This window comes from Papio anubis, chromosome 17 (genome assembly GCF_008728515.1).
Source record: "Papio anubis isolate 15944 chromosome 17, Panubis1.0, whole genome shotgun sequence".
Classification (NCBI taxonomy): Eukaryota; Metazoa; Chordata; class Mammalia; order Primates; family Cercopithecidae; genus Papio; species Papio anubis.
Window position 1 is genome coordinate 52,611,977 of NC_044992.1, and position 19,917 is coordinate 52,631,893.

Sequence of the window (19,917 nt, forward strand, 5' to 3'; positions counted from 1 at the left end):
AAGCGGGCAGATCACTCGAGGTCAGGAGTTTAAGACCAATCTGGTAAACACAGTAAAACCCCGTCTCTACTAAAAATACACACACACACACACACACACACACACACACACACACACACAAATTAGCCAAGTATGGTGGCACACGCTTGCAGTTCTAGCTACTCAGGAGGCTGAGGCACGAGGATCACTTGAACCCGGGAGGCAGAGGTTGCACTGAGCCAAGATTGCGCCACTGCACTCCAGCCTGGGCAACAAGCGAGACTCTGTCTCAAAAAATAATAATAATAAGTAAAATCACCTTAGAGACTTAAAAAAGGTTCTAATTCAGATCTAGGGCAGGCCCCAGGAATATGTAATTTTAAAAAGTTTCCCCACTGCTTCTGAAGCAGCCAGCCCAGCCCCTGGCCATGGAGTAGTGTTTGAGAATCTCTGGTCTAGAAACATAAAAAAGGGGGGCCATTAGTTATAAAAATGAGTATCAAATTCCGTTACAAAATGTGATTTTCTAAGTAAAATAAACCTCAACTTTATTCAGCTGATGTGCTTCAAAAACAATGGGTCTAAATCCAAATTCGCAAATTAAACCCATTCAAATTCATTAGGGCAAAGGGTGGACAGAACTCCTCAGTGAAATCTTCTAAAAAATTTAAGACTCACCTCACTTACTTGATCTTGGAGTTTCGCTTTTCTTACAACGGTCCCCCCTGAAGTAAATGTCCACGTAATAAAGAGATCCCAAGTTCCTCTTGATAACCCACCTGTTTTAAATCACAATAGGCACACCAAACTCGTGTACAAGGTCACACAGGCTGGCTACTAGAGATTCTTGCATCAGCTCGACATAAGAATTCACCCCCGCCTCCACTAGAGGGTGCTCCTTCACTGGCCTGGACCCATCCCTACACTCTGAGGTGGCGGAAACAGTCACATTGTGAGGCCAAGGTCTATTTTTCACCAGGCACCAAAAGCAGATGTGTGAAAAGTGGTTATGTGACATGTAGTCTCAACGCTCCTGGATGTCCAGACACACTGGCTGCTGTCCACCAGCTCCAGGTGGTAAAGACCCAAAATGCACCTCTGCAATTTTTATCCCAAACTAGAGAACTGGCTCTGAAGGTGCAGCATGAGAGTTCATCAAAGCCAACTAGTCAAATGTGGAAAGCACTGGTGCACACCATGAAAAGACGTCCTATCGGTCCACGCATGATGGGTGCGGGGACTTCTGCCTCCCAGAGTTCATGAACAAATGGCTCAGCTGCTCCCTGCAGACCTTCCTCCAAAGTGTGCTGTCTGGCAGGATCCTTGGGTGCCTGGGGGACAGGACAGCCATGCTATCGTAGTCTCAGAATCCATTTTATGGATTACCAAGAGGCCCGTGCTAGGTCCCTGGCACCGCAGCAGTGCTGGGTGTAATGGAAATGTCAACGTGAATCCCCAGGGTTGGACAGATACAGGTCTAAAGATGCCGCAACGCCTCAGTCCACCCTCCTCCAGTCACTGCTTTAGCTCTGGCAGGGTCCCAACCCATTTTAGGAGTCAAAGATCCCTCCTTCCTTGGAAACCTACGGCCGTCTGGCCCAGAGGGGTAGGAACAATGGAGATTTCATCCGACCAAAAGTGTGAAATCACCATCCAGGAACCTCAGTTAATCTGTGACAATTAAGAAAACTTACCAAAGGGGAGCTATGCCACAGACGTGCCTGAAAAGACCAACATGACTACAGAGCGGGAGGAAGGGGAGCAAGGGAGGTGAAGAGGAACACAGAAGAGAAGGGAAATAAGACAGAAGACAGTTCAAGCAACAAGAAGCTAACATAGCAGGTGGGGCAGGACAACCAAAGGTGGGGTTAATACTGAGCAGGTTTCCAGTTCTGAAGGATTTTGAGTGTCATTTTATGTCTTGCCATGAAGCTACTGTGCCCAGGGCTGGTAGGGTTGGCAAGGCCTGTGGTAAATGAGAAAATACACTAACTAGGTCTTTCTGGGACTTTCAGTGATTAATCACGTTAGATGGACTTCAAGACAGACTGGCTTTATACTAAATTCCACAAGACAGCTGGCATTAGTACGGCCTGAATCCAGGGCTGGTCAGAGAAGGAAAAAGATCATACTCCCCGAAAACAGAGTGTTACAAGGATATACACACTACAGATGTCTCCACGGTGGCATCTGCCCACACTGGCTGGGTAAAATGGGGGCCTGGCTGGCAGGTGCTAATATATTTCAGGGAAGAGAAGGGAACCAAAGAATTAGAGATACTAAAACTAGAGCTGAGACTGTAACTGGAAAATCACAAATCTTTGCCTACAGCTACTTTCTAAGGGGCAAAGGCCCACAAGGCCTGGGCACAGGTGCCAAGCCCCAATCTCTGAACCTTAAAAGCCAACCACTCTATTAACAACTAGAAAAAATCAGTGACTAGGGTCAAGACTGAACACGGCCAGGGAATAACACTGGCCTCACTTCAGAAAGGAGAAACACCCAACTGCAGTGTGGAAAATCTTGTTATCGGCAATAGCATCTTGTTTCCCCTAGGTAGCTGCTTCCAGGGAAGGGTGTCAAGTATTGACAGTTAGTCATCTACATGTCACTGGAGTACAGGGGAGGTGGCTAGGAGCATGTGAATCGACCTACTATTTAATATAATGGCTGTAAGAAAAGGAGGCTTCTTTCCTCTCCTTTTCACTTTTGCTCCAGCCTATCAGGAGCCAGAAAGGCCAGATGGTGACAAGGTGTGAACCGTGTGGACAGTCCTGCACGCAGGGCTCACTGTGGACACCTTCCCAGGGCACGCATCAGTTGTGTGAACAAAGCCACCAAAGCCATTCTTTCCCTCCCCCAGTGACAGCAAGAGTGAGAGAGACAGACCTGGGACTTCTTTCATTTCCTAAGCACCGCGTATGGTGGTGGCACTAGCTCCCCCTCCAAGATGTCACAGAAAACAGAGCAGGTTGGAAATTAGATCACAATCACTCCCAAGTGTCTTCACAGTTCAGACAGGCACACATTTCAAAAGGTGGCCTCTGGGCCCCCCTCTCTCTTTCACGCACACACACTTGCAGGCCGTGGGAATGTTGTTCAGCCACTCAGTGTGGCTGGCTCATGTCAGGTACTGCACCACGAGGAACATGACCACACAGGTCAGCAGCATCCCGCCAATCATAAAGTACTTGTCCTGGAAAGCCCGCTTCTCGATGAGCCGCATCACTGTGTTGGACAAGCCCAGCATGTTGGCAATGTCAAGGATCTTCTTCTGAGTCCCCTGGGGCAGAAGAAAAGAGAAAAAAAAAAAAAAACCATCAAGTCGCTTTACCAAGGTGGGGGAATGGCATCAGGAGACGGAGCTCTGCCAACAGACATTCTCTTGGTCACAGCCAGAATACACAGAAAGCAGTATCCGCCAGAAATAGAGCCACTCTCATGTGGTTGACTGATTTCTGATCAAGGTACCAGAGCAAAGCAAAGTGGAAAGAAAAGGCTTTTCCACAAATGGTGCTGGAACGACTGGCTATATAATATCATAGATATGTACTTTATATATATGTATCTCTCTTATAGATATGTATGTAAAAACTGAACCTCAATTCACATTATATATAAAAATTAATTTGAGATGGGTCATAGAATTAAACATAAAAGCTAAAGCCACAATTAAAGCTTCTAGAAAAAAAATAGGAAAATATCTAAAAACTGCAAACAGGCCAGGCACAGTGACTCATCCCTGTAACCCCAGCACTTTGGGAGGGGTGGGTAGGAGGATTACTTGAGGCCAGGAGTTCAAGATCAGCCTGGGCATGTAGTGAAGACGCTTTCTAAGTTATCCAGGTAAGGTGGTATGCACCTGTGGCTCTAGCTACTTGGGAGGCTAAGGTGACAGAATCACTTGAGCCCAGGAGTTCGAGGCTGCAGTAAGCCAAGATCATACCACTGCACTCCAGCCTGGGTGGCAGAGCGAGGCCCTGTCTCAAAAAAATACATAAATAAATACATACTGAAAACAATGGTATCATTAATTACAAGATGAATGAACAAATTATGGTATACCTGCACCAATGGAATACTGCTTTGCAATAAAAAGTACCTGACTACCAACGTGGAATTAAATAGGTAACAACGTGAATGAACCTTGAAACATAACTGGGAAGAAGAAGTCACACAGAAAATAGTAGTTTGAATACCTTTATATGAAGCTCAATAACAAGCAAACCTCATCTATGGTGAAATAAATCACAACAGTGATTGCCTGGGGCAGAGGGGTCAACAGACTGGGAAGGGGTCTGAGGGATCTTTCAGAGGTAATGAAAATGGTCCAGGCCTTGATGGGATTGTGAGTTACAAAGGTTGACACATTTGCCCAAATTCACTGAACTGTAAAAATATGATCTGTACACCTTACTGTCTGTAAATTACATCTCAACAAAAATACTTAAAATTAGAATATTTATACTAAAAAAAGAAGGCAACATCAAAAAACTTGTCCTCGGCTCTCTAGTTCCAATAATCCTTGATACCAACCCATTTACTTTGTAGAGCAGAATCTTTGAGGTTTCTTCTGAGTACAATGGGTGGGTCAAGTCCATATTTACAAGAGGGTCTGAAGTGGGAAAGACAGAAAGACACCAACACAATGACCTAAAACCCTTCTGTAAATGGCATCACCCACCACCGAAACAAAAGGGCATTTTATTCCTAAACCAAAACACAAACCATCCAGCCTGTCCTTCCCTACTGCTTTCTAATTTTCAGCCTAAAGCACATTCAATTTCTTAGTAAGTAACAAGTATAAGTGAATGCCGGGGCAGACCCCAAGTCACTCAGCACACATCACCCACTGCAACTTGTATGAATGGCATCTAACCTCATGCCCCATATCTTTTTTTTTTTTTTTTTTAAATAAATACACATTAATGAGCAACTGAGAGAAGCAAGGAAAGTGAGATCAACATTAGGCATCATGGACAGGAATCCAAAATCTACATTCTGCCCAGACAGCAACTAACAAGCCTTAGCCCGAGAAATTACAAGTCAAACTTCACTGCCTTCAGAGATCAGAGAAATGTATTTTTTTCCCAAGAGAGAATACAATCAGACTCTTCAAGTCCTGCTTAGCTCTGAACACAGATTATTTCATCACCGTATGAGACTAAGGATCAACCTTCTAAATCACTTGAAAAGGACCATAAATTTCAAAACATGTGTTCATTTTCAGCCACAAATTGGCCCCAGTCTTCAGAGTGCTTCGGCCTAGCCCCTTCATGCCCTCTCCTATGTTCCTTTCGAATGGCGTAGGTGGAAAATCCCTGACAGAGATAGGGTGGGAAGTGGATGAAGGGAATCAAGAGACAAACACCAGGTAGCCACAGGTGTGCAGAGGAAAGTGATTAGAAACCTCAAGTCTCAACCCCCAGCCACCTCACAGGCTTCCCCTCTGGAATCAGTGTGGGTGCCAGGAGGTGTGCAGACGCCCCAGTGCTGCCAGACTTCAGTGGGAAGCTGCATGTGCCTTAACAGGAAGCTCTAACCCCCACTGGCTCTTCATCATGTGACATGGAGTTTGTTCCTAAAAGGCCTCTACTGTTTTTCTGAGATATGAAAAGGAGAGTAGCAGTTTTCTAAAGAAAGGGCAGACTAATCAACACGTATCAGTTCAGTTCACCACAGGTGGCTCTCATGAAAGGGGAGTGCCCAGCAGGCTGTTGGAGACCACCCTTCCAGGCCATCTGAGACACTGCAACTGTCAGCAGGAGGCGAGTGTCACTTGCAGCTTGCCTGACCTTCTCCCCTGTAGAGATGGCAGGGACTGTTCAGAAACGCACTGAAGTCCTGTGGAGCTGACAGGCTCAACATGGTCCAACAAAAACTAAGATAAAGCTCACACTTCCGAGTGACTGTTTCTCACAGCTCAGTGGCTGGGAGTGCTTCATTCACAGGGGACCACACCCTGATAACACACAGAACCCACGCCCTATTATCCATCAGGGTTGATACAGGAAAAGGGCAGAGGCTGAAACATCATGACTGACATCAGAGTCTGTGTAATGTTTCTGTAAACCACTCCCAGGGGCTGGAGTCTCAGCAGTGCCAACTGGTCAGGGCTTCTAGGAATACCTGAGGCTAGGGAGTGAAGAGTCGCTGGGATCACCAGCATGGGTTTTAGAAGCTCTAGAAGCTTCTAAAGCTCTAATCTACTGCAAACAACGAGGCAGCCCTAACACTGCACGGTGGGGATTCAGTTACTGAAATACAAAAGGTTTTAGTTATAAGGCAGTCCACAGTAGGGGTCCTAAGGGAAAGCCACCTTAAAGTGAGGTACCAAAGGACAGCCACGTCTTCATTCTTCCAAGAGTAGATTCTGTAACACAATTTCTCAGCCTGTGATTGGACCCCTCGTAGTAGCACTCACTTTCATGATAAGTTCAGTAAATGGGAAAAGACCTGGATAATAAGAGAGGCCACTTCATGGTTTGTTTCAAGCACTGGCAAAGGAACTGGGTACTTTCAGGCTCACAGTAACTCAACTCCAACAGAAAGGATCCCAAACGCAAGTGCTCTGTCTTGTCATCAAAATATCACAATTTTGAGGACACGTAATCAAAATATAAACACAGTTACTAAACTATTGGATGAGGCTAAAACAAGAGGCCTTCTCCCTGTCCCCCAGCAGGGACCCCACCTTCAAGGTCAGTCTCTGGGTCCTCAGTCCATCTAAAATATTGTGCCCATCTAAAATGAGGTCATCCATGCCGTGGTGAACTTTCTGGAGGGAGGAGTTAAACTGCAGTGATTCGTCCATTGGTATGGTGGTGTCAGAGTCCTGTGAAAGAAACACAGGCACTTGATTAACTTTGCTTGTCAGTCAGCTCCTGGGGTCTGACTGCTCTGTCTTTTGGTCAAGGCCAAGCCAGAACAGCCAGAGCGGCGGTGCAAGAATCAGCGGACCCTAACAGATAAGAAAAAGCCAAGCAAAGGCCTGGGGTGGCCTCTGTCCACACAGAAGAGGAACTTCCTCAGATCTGTCACTCTCCAAATGAGTTCCACTCCACAAATAACATTAATTCCAACGATACTTGTCTCTGTATCACTGTCTCCTCTTAGGAAAAGCCATTCCTTCAAGACCTCATTGGGTGTCTCCTAAAGGCTTTCTCTGACTACTCACTAACCTAGCTTGTCCCAAATGTTCCTTTCCTTGGCTTCCCCTTAATGCAATGTTAAATGTTTGCTCGTGTCCTTTAGCTATTTTATCTATAGTTTACCTCTCCAAGTAGACTGAGGGTTAACTAAGGATAGAGGAGGCTGTGCTTCTGCATTTTCTACATATATATATATATATTTTTTTTTTTTTTTTTGAGACACGGTCTCCCTCTGTCACGCAGGGTGGAGTGCAGTGGCATGATCTCAGCTCACTGCAACCTTAGCCTCCTGGACTCAGTGATTCTCCCACCTCAGCCTTCTGAGCAGTGGGACCACAGGTGCATGCTACCATGCCCAGTATTTTTCTTTCTTTCTTTTCTTTTTTTTTTTTTTTTTTTGAGACGGAGTCTCGCTCTGTTGCCCAGGCTGGAGTGCTGTGGCCGGATCTCAGCTCACTGCAAGCTCCGCCTCCCGGGTTCCCGCCATTCTCCTGTCTCAGCCTCCCGAGTAGCTGGGACTACAGGCGCCCGCCACCTCGCCCGGCTAGTTTTTTGTATTTTTTAGTAGAGACGGGGTTTCACCGTGTTAGCCAGGATGGTCTCGATCTCCTGACCTCGTGATCTGCCCATCTCGGCCTCCCAAAGTGCTGGGATTACAGGCTTGAGCCACCGCGCCCGGCCCTTTCTTTCTTTTTTTTACTTTTGGTAGAGACAGGGTTTCACCATGTTGCTCAGGCTGGTCTCGAACTCCTGCGCTCAAGCAATCTGTCCATAGGCCTCCCCATTTTATAGATGAAAAACTGCCCAGAAAGGTAGAATAACTTGTCCAAGATCACAGAGCTGGTAAGAAGTCCAGTGGAGGTGGGAATCTGGGTACTGAGCGCACGGCCTGCCCTGTTACCCATACTGTAGAGAGAAACACCAACACCCATCCTGGTGGCTCTACTTCTGCACTGAAAGTGGACTACAGACAGGAGCCAAGTCCTTACCAGTTGTGAGAGTGTTCCCTTCTCTTTTCTGCCAATCACAAACTCTCCTGCCAAGTAGTGCTGGGGTTTGTTTCACGTTTTTTTTGAGACAGGGTCTCACTCTGTCACCCAGGATAGAGCGCAGCCTTGACCTACCAGGCTTAAGTGATCCTCTCACTTCAGCCTCCCGAGTAGCTGGTACCACAGGCTCATGCCACCGTGCCCGGCTAATTTTTATACTTTCTGTAGAGACAAGGTCTCACCATGTCACCCAGGATGGTGAACTCCTGAACAATCTGCTGCCTTGGTCTCCCAAAGTGCTGGGATCACAGGTGTGTGCCATTGTGCCCCGTCCTACTAGTGCTGTTTTTACCACCTAAATCCCAGTTTCAACTGTCAGAAAAAAAAAAAAGGTTATGCCACTGTTTCTTTGCTGCTCAGATTTGGAATCATTTTGTACACGTGCATTTTCAACTGCCCCTGCTAACAGGGGAGCTCCTCACACGTAGGTGTCAGGTCTTTTAATTTCATCATGTGCTTTACTCCTAGTGCCTGAATTAATCAGTGTTCTGCATGCAGCTAATGCCCAGTGCGTCAAAAGACGCTGGTGTTTGAAAGACTCAGTTAGAGACTTCTCTTCAGTAATTTGACAAACACTTACGAAATGCCATTTACATACAAATCTTTCTTACCCTCCCATCTAAAACAGTATGGCTGATGGGCCATTATCTCTCAGAAAAATGTATTATAGCTCCAGATGGTAGAATGACCAGGAAGAAGTTTCATTTGGCAAGTCAATGTTTATTAAGAACTGACTGTATGCACAGCATCACACCAGGCTAGCAAAAATCAAAATAATCCTAAGCGATCATCCCTGGTCTAAAAAAGGCCTGAATACTACATTATTAACGATCTAAAATCCAAACATCTTTTAGTGTGTCTTATAGTTCATTAAATTTTTGAACTGTTAAACACTGTGACTTGACTGCTTAGTCTGGGGAAGCAAAACAACGTTGGCAGAGCCTGAAACACTTGGGGAAATTTATTGCAAAGCAAGGATGCAGCATTGAGGGTTAAACATCTACAAAGCGGGAAATGATGTGAATTTTAACAACAGGCTTAGAAAGCTAACATCTCTTTAGAAAATAATCCTCTGTAAAAAACAAAATACAAAAAGCCAAAGCACACTTCACTTAGTGGAATATATTATGCAGGACACAGAAAAGACCAGTCTGTTCTACAGCCACGTGCAGGAAATGATCTGGTTAAGACTAAAGGGCAGGGACAATGGGTTCTGAGAAATCAAACATGCACACCAACACATTTTCAGACAGACTCAGGCAAGCAGTCCGTCTAACCCTACACATCTGTTAACAAATTCCTCCAAATTGCTGCTCAGACTAGGGGCAAAAACATTTTAATGCACCTGACACTGGAACCACACACATACTCGGCACAACGGCAACTGCCCGCAGGCAGCTTTGAAATACTGCCTTCTCTACAAATGGCCTAAGTTCTAATCATCTGTCTCTATCTGATCAGAAAAACGTTTCCACTATGTGAACTTCCACCTTTCTGTCTCAGACCAGTCCAACCAGGTAATTTTCACCTCTGCCTATTCCCCTTCAATTTAACTGCTTCCTCTTCAGGTTTTTGTCTTAGAAAAAGGGATTCTCTGTCGAGGTCTAGTCTCTGTGGCAATGCACAAAGTTCCCATCATTTCCAGTTGGTTTCCTCATCACCAGTCTTCTTCAGATACCCCCAAAACAGATGGCGCTCAGAGATCTGAACTCCAGCCCCCGCAATCTGTCAAATGCAGGCCGACCCTCACCGCAGGCCTGGCTTACGTTAGTGGTGAAGGTTCGAGACAGAAGCTCTTCTCGCTGTCTCTCCTGCTGCTCCCTTGCATGGCGCCGATGCTGGAAGTTTCTGAGCGCAGTCTGCAGGTGCTGGACATCATACTTTAACTGGTCGACCCGACTGGAATTGATGGAGAGAGAGATTAAATTCCAGAAACTCAGGGCAGCAGAGTCTCAGGGGGCCAGGCTTTGTATTCAGGAAAGACGGCATTTCCTTACTTCTCCCTACACCACCCCACGCTATACCCCACCACCACAAGATCTGATTTTGATCAATGATGTTGAAAGTAAAGAAGTAACGTGTGGTTAAAGTGAGATGGTAGCACACAAGTTTCTGGCAGCTTTACTTCAGAATCTGTTGCTCTCTGATTCTGGATGCATGACAGGGAACAGGGGACAGGAAGCAGGCTCGCTGACCTCTTCTTGACCTTCTATGGATTATATCGCTCTCCTGGAAGAAGCCCAAGGGCATCTTTGAGGTAAAGCATCCACAAAGTTTCATAAAACTTTTGGAAACAGGCACTGGGGGTGGAGTGGCAAAGGTGGTTTCATTTTAATTTCATGGTGGAGTATCAAACATTAGATCAGCATTTCATTATGGGTGGACTGATTCAAGTGATTTTTCATTTCAACCCAAGAAGAACCCAGCAGGAACCAAAGAGCAGAACAAAACTCCATGGCAACATTAGGCTTCAGGTGGCTATGGGTCTAGTCAGAAAAACAGAACTGGAGGCAAAATTTCAAAATGACACCAAAGAGGTCACAAGGTTTCTGAGTCACAAACCTCACAGGCTATTTATTTTGAGGAGCATCACTCAGATACAACTGTGCCCTTTGGGGGGGCTTTTTCTTTGCGTAGTCGTAGTTTTTCAACATGTACGTGGGTTTTCAGAATATTCTATCGCCTCCCCCCCAGGAGAAACGCCTGTCTTGCCGGGCCTGGAGTAGCAGTGCCATGTCAGAGGTCAGCACTTACAGTTTGGCATTTTGCCTTTTGTTAGGGGGCTCCTTGCTGGACAAAATCTCCAGACGTTCTAGACGGCTGAATATCTGGTCTATGCTTGCTTGGATTTCGTTTTCTACTACTGTACAAAAAAGAAAAAAGAATAATTGCTGGAAAAGAGATAGTGAACTTAAATTAGAATAAATTACAGATTTTTTTTTCAATATCCAATAAACTAGAACTACATATTTCAAAAGGAGAAAAATGTATACACTAATGAATAACAGAAAAAATTCAAATTATGCCGTAAATGTTGTTTTGAAAAAAGTACATGTATATAGTTGTTAATGACACAACAATGCCAATTTTTTTAAAAAGCTGAAGGTAGATCTGTAGAAATAAATTTCCTACCTTTAGAAAATAAACATGCAAAGGTTGTACAAATAAATACTTTAAGCTAAATTTTCTGATATAGGTCTTTTCCTTTGGATTTCTCAGACGTGGATTATAAATACCTAGTAAAAAGACTGCCAGTTGAATTCCCTATAGTAATGAGTTTGTTTTTTTTTTTTACTTAAAAAAAAAAAGCATAAAGGAAGGGGAAGATTAGTATGTGAAACATACAGAGGAGAGCTCCCTTAAGGCTTTCTGTAAGAATGGGTGGGCTGAGCAACGTTGACATCCCCAAAATAGACCAAATATCAATAGGAAAGGCCCAGGAAAGAATCCACAGAGGTAAAGAGATATGATAAATACGGTTATTTTCCTTATCCCTTTCGATAAGACAGTCAAAATGACCTCTTTCCATTTCTAATCATGTAACGAGATTGCTGAGAAGGCAAACAAAGTCCAATGAACAAAAAAGCTAAACTGTGCACAAAAGAAAGCATCCAGACTGCTTCTTGCCCCATAAAGAAGTGACAGCAGTGACACTGCCCCTTCCTAGGCCTTTGCGCCCACAGTAAACAAAGACAGTTGAGATTAGAACAAGGTGGGGCACAGAACCAAGAACAGAGCTGCTTTTGAAGCTGTGAAAGGAGACGTGAGAGAACAGGAGGAATGGGTCCAGAGGGAGCCCAGCAGTGGGGTGGGTAGGCAGCCCCCGCAGGTGGTGTCCATATGACTGACTCAGAAAAAACATCTTTCCTTAGAATAGAAAAAAAAAAAAAAAACCACGAAAAAAAACAAAAATCCAGCATGCTTCTCAAAAGAAACCATGCTGTGGGAACTAAACTAATTAATATTGCTGTTCGTTTCTGAATAATCCTCCTAAAAAGCCACAGTTCTCAGCTCAGAAGAAATGGCCAATTCCAGTTAAACATCTCTGAATTTTTATGGAGTACATTCCTCTAAGGACTAGGTAATTAGATTAAGACAGATGGAGGCAAGCGCTTCCATTCCCATAGGGCCATGTCAGGTTGAGTGGAGGGGTAATGGGGGATAAGACTTGTGGGATTCCAAAGGGCACACTCAGGGAAATCAGTGATTTTGCCATAGGGTTTTTCTGTCCACCCTAACAACAAAACTCATTCCACGCTGAATCATTAAGCCCCCGAGGCAGAGTGCAGTCAGGAAACCCAGCCCATTAGCACCCTGTCATCAGAGAAAGGACTCTGGTCTCCACAGTTAATTACTCACTCTGCACAGACTGCTTGTCTGCCGTCTCCAGGCGTCCCATGCGAGACTGGATCTCGTGGACCTGCCTATCAAAGGAAGAGGGAGGAAATGAGTGAGACAGGAGTAATCAACAGCGCTTCAGTCAGAAAAGACAATGTTTCTGATGCCAACATGTAACTGATTTAAATTGACAGCATCACTGAACTGTAAAATTTGTATGTGGCACTTTAGGTCCCACGTTTTGGCATGGTTTCTAATATCTTAACTACTAATAATAACACTGATAGGCAGATTATGGGTGCTTACCATATCCAAAAGACTCTGCCAAGTCAATAACCCTATGAGGAAAGTACTATTATCATCCTCATTTTATAAATAAAACTGAAGCCCAGAAAGCTTATGTAACTTGTTCAAGGTCACACAGCCAGTGATAAACCTCGAACCGGACCCAGCCAATCCTACTCTCTGTTCTATGACCTAATGTGCTAAGCACTGGCCTGTACTAGGAAGAGTCAAAGAGCAAGGGAGATATAATCCTTGTCCTTGAGAAACAACATAATTAGGAATGACAGGCTGGACAGACATGAACAAGCCCTGGGAAGATTCACAAGAAAAGCAATACACATAAGTATAAACAAACAGAAAGAGGGGCAGCTCTGCACAGTGGTGTCACAGGCAAGCAGACAGAGGGGCGGGGCTGAGAAAAAGAAACCAGGTAAGTTTTGTGGACGGAGAGAGTTCTGAGCATCACTGTGAAGAAGGGAGACATCATTTGGTGAAGGAAGATAGAGAAAATTGATATGCAAAAATTCATACGAGACATGTGGATTACAAGCAGAGAGGGCTGCTTGAAAGAGAATCGGGTCAGAGGAAGAGGACGGTGAAGTGACTCACTGGAGGAAACCAGTCAAAGGAAGACCCTGAAAGACAGGGACCTCCTGTTTGGTAAACATCTTCCCCTGACAATATCAAGGAAAGAAGGAACTGCCATCTCATTTGGAAATGCAACACTGTACCCCGGATCTGGGTAACACTCTCTGGAGGCTTTCCAGGGCCTGGCCAAGGACAGCCTCAGGACCCCCTTCCTAGTGGTCCTCCATGATCAGTCCTTGGGATACTGCTTATGCTGGCCCCACCGTCCACTTCCTGGTGCTCACAGTGGAGGTTCCCCAAGTTAGGGCCCACATGTAGGGAGCCTGCTGGACTCTCACATCATCCCCAACGCTGGAGGAAAGGTCAGCAACCAGTCTCCATCATGAGCACTGCAAACCAGGACTCCAAATTTACCAGTGCCAGCCAGGCACCCAACTTCGGCTTCAGCTGGTGCCCAGTCTTTACCAGGGCTTCCCTGTGGCCTCCAGACATGCCCTTGGGCACCAAAAGAAGCCGGGCGAGCTGTGAAATGACTCCCCAGGGTGCTCCTAGGCAAGACCTGTGGCCCTGAGAAGCAACTAGAAATCACTGCTAGAGTCCAAGACCAGACCGTTGCTTCTGGAAAGTCAGTCCGGGATATTCCGGGATGATGCGGGGGTGTGGAGGTATGGGGGTGGATGTAGGAATGCAGCCTGAGGTAGCCGACATCTGAAGCAGGGCAAACAAGGGAACGGGTATAGGGGACCGGAGGGTAACGGGGATGGAAAGGAGAATTAGGACTCTAAGGAAGTCCTGACGCAGGCTGTGAGGTAAATTTTCAATGCTGATTTAATAGAAAAATCTGAAAGTTCATAATATTATCAACACGAACAGTGACATAATAAAAAGTGGGGAGGCCAAGAATAGCCAAGACCACTCTGAAGAAGGAGGGGGAGGAACGACTTGTCCAACCAGCCATTATGACTATAACAATGGAAACAAGATGGCGGCAGTGCAGGCACAGATGGACAAGGAAAGGCAAACCCTACAGCTGGCCCAAGAGGAAAGAAAGAGCGCAGACACAGCTCCACGTATTTGGGAGCTTTTGAAAGAAGGGACTACAATAAATGCCAACAGCTCCGGTTTGTTATCTGTACAGAAAAAGGACACCTCGGGTAATACATAAAAATAAACTCAAGCTCACTTAAAACCTATCTGGAAAAAGCAGAGCTTTCAAACTTTCTGAAGAAAATACAGGCATGCATAAATGACCTTGGGTTACAGAAGGATTTCTTAAATAAGACAAAATCCAAAAACTACCTGCCCCCACAAAACCCACAAACCACAAAGAAAAAGACAGATACATCTGACAACATTAAAATAAAAAACTTCTGTACACCAAAGCCACAAAATAAACAAGTAAATGAACAGCACAGACTGGAGGGTATCTGCAGCAGATAACAAAGGATTGATGTGCAGAAAATATACAAAGAATTGTTACAAATCAATAGGAAAAGTCCAACAAGGCATTTTTTTTTTTAAAAAAAGAAGAAAGGGCAAATGACAGGAAAGAAAACCCAAATGGTCAATCAATACACAAAATGACACTCAACTAGGAAAACACAAATGAAAAGCACTGAGATCACATTTCTTTAGCCCGTCAAACTGACAAATATTTTAAAGTTTGGGAACATATGCATTAATAAGGAAATAGGGAAACTAGAACTCTCATACCCAGCTGGTAGGATTGTAAATTGGTAAAACACTTTAAATGCTTTCTGACAATAACTAGTAGAATACAGCATGTGCCCATCCTATGACCCAGCACTTTGAGGAATGTATCCTAGAGAGCTTCTGGGATACCTTGAGGAGATGTAAATGGCAGGGATGTTCATCAAACCACTTTTGTACAGGCCCATAATCCACTGACTTTTCCCATCAAATCTCTATTTGCTTTGAACCAATTAGAGAAGATGTAGCTAATAATACAATTCCAGTCGCTACATTTCATGCTAAGAAAAGATAAATGTGAAACAACAAAGCCAAGTATGAATGGCAAGGTGGGAACTACTAATATGCCAAGTGCAAAATCTGTCTCAAACTGAACTGGGAATTCTGACAACACAACACGCTGGAAGTCAATAAGAAACACGTGATACACAAGCAAGACCTGGGAGCATGGCCATAAGGAATGCCCTCTCTAGCATGGGGTCCATGGTGGGCTTGGGCGATAATATAACAAAGCAGAGAAATGGTAGCAAATAAGCCAGGGTCACTGTAGCTGTCTTTTAAAAAGGTTTACAGAAGATCTAGGAAGAATTTTTTAATAGAAGTGCTTTTTAAAAGTTCATGAAACTACTCACCACCCCCCACCACCCCATAACATCCACTTTACATCCAGGCTGCCTCTGACCACTGTGAATGTGAAAACGCTATGTAATCTATACAGCATCATGTAAGTTTGGTGTTAACTTTACTTAAAAGTAATGGCAACAATCTGGTCTTTTTTTTTTTTTTTGAGACGGAGTCTCGCTCTGTCACCCAGGCTGGAGTGCGGTGGCCGGATCTCAGCTCACTGCAAGCTCCGCCTCCCGGGTTCAGGCCATTCTCCTGCCTCAGCCTCCCGAGTAGCTGGGACTACAGGCGCCCGCCCCCTCACCTGGCTAGTTTTTTGTATTTTTTTAGTAGAGACGGGGTTTCACCATTTTAGCCAGGATGGTCTCGATCTCCTGACCTCGTGATCCGCCCGTCTCGGCCTCCCAAAGTGCTGGGATTACAGGCTTGAGCCACCGCGCCCGGCCTAATCTGGTCATTTTCATTTCACTCACTTTGCCTTTACATTTTGCTCATTAAAGGGCAAAATCTATCAAGGAAAAACATGGTCTTGAGATAAGGTAATAGTTCTTAAGCCCAGCTGCTCAGGAAAAAAAAAAATGGTCTTGAGATAAGGTAACAGTTCTTAAGCCCACCTGTTCATCAAAACCACCTGGGGAGCTTGTTAAATGTAGTGCTTCTTGTTTCCTGGACATATGATAACATCCAGGACAGGAGACTGATCTTGGACTACATACGGGACAAATGTGGTCGCCTTTACAACCACTGGGATCTCAAAAACAGAAGCTTGGCTATTAGCTCCTCTATAAAGTTTACCTAAAGTAAACATTTAAGTGTAATATGTTTATTCTGTTTTTCATCTTTTATTTTCACTCATTCGCTGTTCAAGTAGATTCAGGAGTTTTCAAGTAACTTTAAAATGTCAATCCAATTCCAATGTATTCAATGTATTCAGGGACATGGTAAGAGATAACCACAAACTGGGTTCAAAGTTCCAGTAAAATTAATACGTTTAGCTACTGTTGTGTCAACTCAGCTATAATCGCTAATTTCTGCAGTTGCCAAAGTTCATTGCTGGTGCTCACTGGACTCCACGTGTTTCCTGTGAAAGTCATTCAGTCACCAGTTCTGTATCATGGAACTGAAAGGAGCCTTACAGTTTAACCAGCCCAAACTACAATACCATTCTACAGATGAGGAAAAACAAAGCAAGGAGGTCTAGAACCAGAACTCCCACTCTGAAAGGAAAGACAGATACTGCAGCATAAAAGAAAGTAAACTCCTCAAGGGCAGGGCTGTGCTGCCAGCACTGAGAATGGTGCATAGCACATAGTAGGTGCTCAATAAATATTTAATGAATTAATGAGTGTCGGGGTAACAGAGGGCCTAATAGTTGTGGGGCAAAGCTGGCCCACTGCTTGTTTTGATAAATAAAATTGTACTGGAACACAGGTACATCAATCAGTTTATATATTGTCTATGGCTGTTTTCCCAATATAACAGCAGAGCAGTCACTATAGAGACTGCATAGCCAACAGAGCCTGTAATATTTACTATCTGGCCCTTAACAGAAAAAACTGGCAAGCTGCTAGAGTTCAAGGGTGCATTGTTGAAGGCCTACAGAGTTCATCTACACTCCACACACCTTGTTTGGGGTACCACTTAGAATTCCTCTTCTGAGCCATGCAGTTTTCTCTGAGATTAGCTGCACTGAAAACAGGTAGTCTAAGACTCTCTAAACAAAATTATTCTTGAATATAAAATGGCTCATGGCCTTCTTGGCAACATCTTTTAACTAAATTAACTAGATAAGACTATACATAACAGATTAACTTCAAGGCACCACCATGCCCATTGTGCCCCGGGATTGTGAAAGATCTGCCCTTTCTTAGTAACATGAACATAATTGCGTTTCATTCTTTCTCTAAATTACTCACAGACTAGTTTAAGTCCCTTCCTATAATGTTTATGTGAGAACAGGGCTCCCCCGTGTAAAAGTAAATTCTGTCATTACAAAGTAGGTTCTGTATTTTCGCCCACACAAATGAAACACTTCATCGTCAAAATAAAAGAAACCCGTAAACTTAGAAAATGAAAGAGAAAGAGGATCTTCACCCTCTTACTCCTAATGCTTCAGGGCATTTCATTTCCAGGCCTTGGGAGTGTGAGTTTAAGTGTTTTAATCAATAAAACTACAGCATAAGTTTGACAGTTCTCAATAGGACAGGTATATACCTCAATAAATTGAGAAGAGGATCTAAAACAGATACTTTTACACCAGAGTTCATAGCAGTATTATTCTCAACAGCCCAATGGTGGAAACATCCAAGTGTCCATCAACAGATGAGTGGGTAACAAAATGTGGTAGATACATACAACGGAACATTATTCAGCCATAAAACGGAATGAAATTCTGGTAACAGGTTACAATATAGATGAACCCTGAAAACATTAAGTGAAATAAGCCTGATACAAAAGGACAAATTCTGTATGACTCCACTTATAAGTATCTAGAATAGGTAAATTCATAGAGAGAAGTAAAACAGAGGTTACTAGGTGCTCTGGAAGGAAGAAACGAGGTGCTACTGATTAACAGGCACACTGGGATGATGAAAAAGTTCTGGAAATGGATCTCAGTGATGTAAGTTGTGTACCTACCCAATGTCACTGAATTGTACACTTAAAAATTGTTAAAACAGTAAATCTTATGTTGTGTATATTTTACAATAAAAAATAAAAATCATAAAATTCCGTCCCCCCAAAACAGGGTAAAAATCATAAACTTCTGCCCCCTCCCCCCAAAAATAGGGTTAAGTATGGCCCCATTACCATATTCAACTACATATCTCAGCAAGTTCCAAAAGTGCAGGACGATGCGAATAAAGGACACTATCAAGGAACTTAACTCATGAGAAGCTAAATTAAAATTCGACTTTCTCTGCGATAACCTGTAACCAAATACTATTAACAAGTAATAACAGCGAATGCTACGTGGACAGCAATTTCTTTGTACCATAAAAACGTGGTCTTTAGTATAAATCGAATAAGAATAAAAATATTTTCCCGTACGTGCCTTGACTCTCCAATTAAACAGTACACTCCTACGGCCAGGGGCCGTGTCTCCTACTCCGTGTCTCCTCTCGAGCTCTACCAACCAGGAGCACCGAGTTGACAAGTGCTGGACATAGTTTTATAACCTGCAGGTGCCACTTTCCCTTCACCCAGTCTACCCAGCAGGTAGTCACGGACTTGCAGACCCCAGGAGTCATCGGCCCCACGTCTCCAGGCCCCAGGCTGAACCCACTGTCTGTGTCTGACCTGGGCGTCCCGCCAAGGATTAAGCACTTCGGAGGCATCCCCAGCAGTGCCCTGGCGGAAAAACTCGAGCTCTACCCTGGCGGACGTCCGAGGCCCCAGCCCCGGAAGCCAGCCTCATCTGGCCTATCCTCGTCTAGCCCCTGCCCGCTCCCCAACCGGCCCTCACTTGTGCGTTTGCTGGTACAGCGGCTCCATGTCGCCGGCCGGGCCGGCCACTGCTCCGGCTCTGGCTTCCTCTGAACACGTCCTCACAGCCCCCCTTCCGGTTTCCGGTTTCCGGTCGCAGGGCCCTCCCTCCCCTACCGGCCAAGGCTGCCCGCACGCGCGCCTTACTAGCGGTGGTTGCGAGATGAGAGAAGGGGAAGGAGAAATGAGGCCTGCGACGGAAGGATAATTGTAATCACAGGCTCGGCTTTACGTGAAGGGCAAGGAGGTGTAGATGTTTGCTGAAGGCTAGCCTCAGGATTGAGTCAGGCATTAGGAAGGACAATGGCGGGATACTCACGAGAGGTCCTCAGAGCAAAGTTGAAGGCGAGCGACGGACATCTGCTCTTCCCTGCCGCAGAAAGGACGGGAGGTTCTTACTTGGCTTCGCTTTAAACCATGTAATCGGGGGTCTGGAGATTTCGCTCTTCACTGTTTTTCCTGGCGCAAGCTTTTCCTGTTTCGCATTTGTCTACTCACTCTCCCGCGTATCTACTCCCCATTCCTATTTATCCCTCCAGTAAACCTACATTGAATGAATGAGTGGTTATTATGTGTCATGTATGAAGCAGGGAAAACCAGGTTCCTGCTGCCCTCAGAGAGGTTCTGGTCTGGGAAAGGAAATAAGATATGTATACTGTCAAAAGATAAAATTACAAGAAATGTAGTTATAGATCTTAACTGGCTATTTG

General features: G+C 44.7%; 1 protein-coding gene across 5 annotated transcripts; it reads right to left on the reverse strand.

Annotated features, from left to right (window-relative positions):
* Nucleotides 1–498: 498 nt before the first annotated feature.
* On the reverse strand, nt 499–19,311 carry GOSR2 (golgi SNAP receptor complex member 2). 5 transcript variants are annotated; one of them, XM_009190898.4, is made up of 7 exons: nt 19,188–19,310; nt 12,539–12,603; nt 10,934–11,042; nt 9,946–10,078; nt 6,674–6,814; nt 3,157–3,262; nt 499–1,310 (listed from the first exon to the last, which is right to left on the reverse strand). In XM_009190898.4, exons 1-7 carry the CDS (start codon nt 19,214–19,216, stop codon nt 1,252–1,254), a joined length of 642 nt encoding a protein of 213 aa, XP_009189162.1. In that variant the 5' UTR covers nt 19,217–19,310; the 3' UTR covers nt 499–1,251. The 5 variants fall into 5 exon arrangements, with proteins under 5 accessions (XP_009189162.1, XP_021784077.1, XP_003913270.1 ...); XM_021928385.2 differs by lacking the exon at nt 6,674–6,814 and having other exon boundaries at nt 19,188–19,311; XM_003913221.5 differs by having other exon boundaries at nt 499–3,262.
* Between the last annotated feature and the right edge of the window lie 606 nt (nt 19,312–19,917).